The following is a 3,456-nucleotide window of genomic DNA, read 5'->3' on the forward strand; positions in this document are numbered from 1 at the left end:
GTGCGCCGAGAACTTCGCCAATTTTGTAGCAACTCAATCCGGAAAAGTCGGCAAGACATATGATATAAAAGATCTACTTTGCAGATACGCCAACGACACGGTGGCCACGTGCGCCTTTGGTATCGACGTGGATTCTTTTAAGAATCCGAATAACGAATTTTTTGTGCTTGCCAGAAAGGCACTGATTTTTGATGGCATCGTAGCCCTCAAATTTGTAATAAACAGAAACTTTCCGCTACTTGCTAATCTTTTCAAACTGAGAATGTTTGGTCCAAAGGTAGAAAATTTTTTCAAAGACGTCGTTTCGAGCACGGTCAAAGTCAGGGATGAACAGGGAATTATTCGCCCGGACATGATTCAGTTGATGATGGAAACCAGGAACAAAGATAATGGACCTGAGTTCAACATCGACGAGATGACCGCCCAGGCATTCGTTTTCTTTTTCGCTGGATTCGAATCTGTTTCAACAGCTATGTGTTTCATGACGCATCACGTCGGTGTCGATCCCGATATTCAGAGCAAATTGAGAGAAGAAATTGACGATGTTCTTAGACAAACTAACGGCAAACCTACCTACGAAGCCATCAATTGTATGAAATATTTGGATGCCGTGGTAAACGAGTCTCTCAGACTATATCCACCAGTACCCTTCCTGGACAGAATATGCGTTAAAGAGACAAAATTACCACCAGCGACTCCAGATGGAGAACTGGTCACGATAAAGCCTGGAGATAGTATATTGTTCCCGGCTTTCCCTCTGCATCGTGATGCAAAGTACTATCCACATCCAGAGAAATTCAATCCAGACAGATTCTTTAATAGCAATGTGGACAACTCGGTCTATATGCCATTTGGTATTGGGCCCAGAATCTGCATAGGTAATCGGTTCGCCCTAATGAAATCAAAAATCATGCTGTTTTATTTGCTTTGGCGCTGTGATGTCGAACCCGACGTTAAAACTAGAATTCCTATGGTACTGCAGAAATCATTCGCCATGTTGCCGGACGGAGGTTTCTGGTTAAAGTTGCGAGCGAGGAAATCAAAGGCTCCTGTTACATAACATTTATCGAATGGACAAAGTTGAAGGACAGTAATAAAGCATATTTAAAATTCTTTTTAAGCATGACATTAAATATTTAAAATTGACATTTTAAATTATAGCGAGAATCCAATCTTTTCCTTAATTAAACGTTTAAGAAATAAAAGTAAAAATTGTAAAATGCTATTTTTTAAATACATGTCATTAAAATTATTGTGTATTTTATCAGAACATTTCATCAGAATATTTCAAATATTTATTGAACATATAAATATTTGAAATATTCTGATGAAATGTTCTGATAAAATACACAATAATTTTAGTATTGCTAACATAAATTTCTTTCTAGTTATCTTTGTTTACATATAAACCAGATGAGTTCTATTAGTAATAATACATATTGCATTATTCTTGTATTCTTGTAGTTTTAAAAAACATTCATTGATATTGAATATTTTTAAAGCTCTTTAGAAGAATCTCTATAAAGAAATTAAAATGTTACAAGAAATATCATTATTTCATATTATTGTCATAAAATATTCTGTTTCCAATTATAATCGAAGTTGAAATTTTTAATCCAGATAATTATATATCATTTTGACATTTTATAAAGAAATGAACTAAACCTAAAAAATAAAAATTTTACAGAACAGAAAAATTACTGTTTTTAATAAATATTTTTAAATATTTTATGGTATATGTGTCAAATTATTAATTTAGAAAATAATAAATTCAATGTTTTCTTTTAATAAACAATATCTTGTACATTATTTATGTAGTAAATTTGTACAATAATTATATAGTAAAAGCGTACTACTGGATTAAAGATTGTGTAACTAAATATTACATGATATATTGTATACCTACTGACATGAGCATCATTCTTTAATTGCGTAATCACGAGGAGTATAAAAAATTGAATAACATACACATTTTTCTATATAATACACGTCTTTTTCATGTATGTGTTAAGATAATATAAAAATAATTAAAGCTCAATTGCACCAACGGTAGTTTGATTTTATGAGAGGCTTGAAACTCTCTTTTTCTTTCTCTGTCTTTTGTTTTGAAAAGAAATAGACAGAGCATAGCTTAAAATAACGTTGATGCAATCAGACCTTTAGTAACTCAAATATGTTTTTAATTTTTTAAATATAATAAACAATAGTATAAAATATATCAATACTCGAGATAGAGAAAAAAAGAGAGATATGGAGAAAATTGAGATAATAATTAGTTATGTTAAATATACCGTAATGTAATTAACATGTGTATAATACTGTTAAATTGTTTATATGTTCAAATATAATATTAGATTGAACCAAAAATTCATCCCCTTTTTTTGTATTTATATTAATATTATCTCCTAATAAAAAACAGAATAAACTTTCCACTCAAGCCAATATTATGTACAATAAAAATTTTCGAGTTATAGAAGTTTCGACTTAGCAAAGTTTGAATAAAAGAGAAATGTATCTAGAGATAACTATTATATTATTTGCACATTAAATATAAAATATTATTAGAAATATACATCTTATATACATAAAAAAAATAATAAATGAAATATAAAGTACGTTATATTTATAGATCATTGGATAACATTTTTTTACCCTTATTGCATTTGTGTCTTTTCTACTTTATATGTATAACGATCTTCGGTATCATAAACAATTGCGTTTCTGCATATCACTTTGCATGTAACACAAAAAAGGAAAATGTCAGGAACATGAATTTTTAGACTAGACATCATTGATGCGCTTCGCATGTACTATTTAAGTTGTAACGATTGAATAATTAATTGCTAATGGAAAATATAAAAAAAACATCCAACAATCAACTTGGCTTAATGACTTTCAATATTACACATAATTGTCAAAATTTATAATGTAAGGAAATCAGTCATTATTTTTTCAATGTACGATTAAATATACACATTTGTTGCAATGTACAAAGACGATTATATTAGAGTCAACATCTTTAGATCTGTCTATAATTAAAGAGAGATGGAGAGAGATCTTTATTAAAATTAATACATTTACGTGATAACGACAAAGCTCCTCTTAGCTTGAACCACGCTCCATTCTATGGCGGAGAGATTATCGACCTCATGTTACAGTTCGATCTAAGCTGCATCATCAGTGCATTGAACATCCAGCTGAATTAGACTCTTTGTGGATAGCTAGCAAAACTCAATTCAGCGAATGGTGTCTTTGAAATTCCAGGCTCCTTGACTCAATTGTCGAAAAAATCGCAATTTCAAAATTCTTTTAGAAACGTGATTCGAGCTCTAATTAACTTCCCTTCCTTTTTTCATTCTTTTTTCACCTGCTTCTCTCCTACCTCTCTCGTCCTATTATCTCCCTCTCCACTCACTTATCTCTCTCAGTCTTTACATTACATATATTACAATATGT

At 30.7% G+C, this 3,456-nt stretch overlaps 1 protein-coding gene across 1 annotated transcript; it reads left to right on the forward strand.

Annotated features, from left to right (window-relative positions):
* Window positions 1-4: 4 nt before the first annotated feature.
* LOC105461034 (cytochrome P450 9e2-like) lies at window positions 5-1,536 on the forward strand (the record flags this gene model as incomplete). Its single annotated transcript, XM_011707527.1, has 2 exons — window positions 5-1,127; window positions 1,341-1,536. A coding segment is annotated over one exon (1,056 nt), but the record flags the coding sequence as incomplete, so codon positions are not given.
* Between the last annotated feature and the right edge of the window lie 1,920 nt (window positions 1,537-3,456).

The sequence above is a fragment of the Wasmannia auropunctata genome, unplaced genomic scaffold (assembly GCF_000956235.1).
Source record: "Wasmannia auropunctata unplaced genomic scaffold, wasmannia.A_1.0 LD310542.1, whole genome shotgun sequence".
NCBI classification, from domain to species: Eukaryota; Metazoa; Arthropoda; class Insecta; order Hymenoptera; family Formicidae; genus Wasmannia; species Wasmannia auropunctata.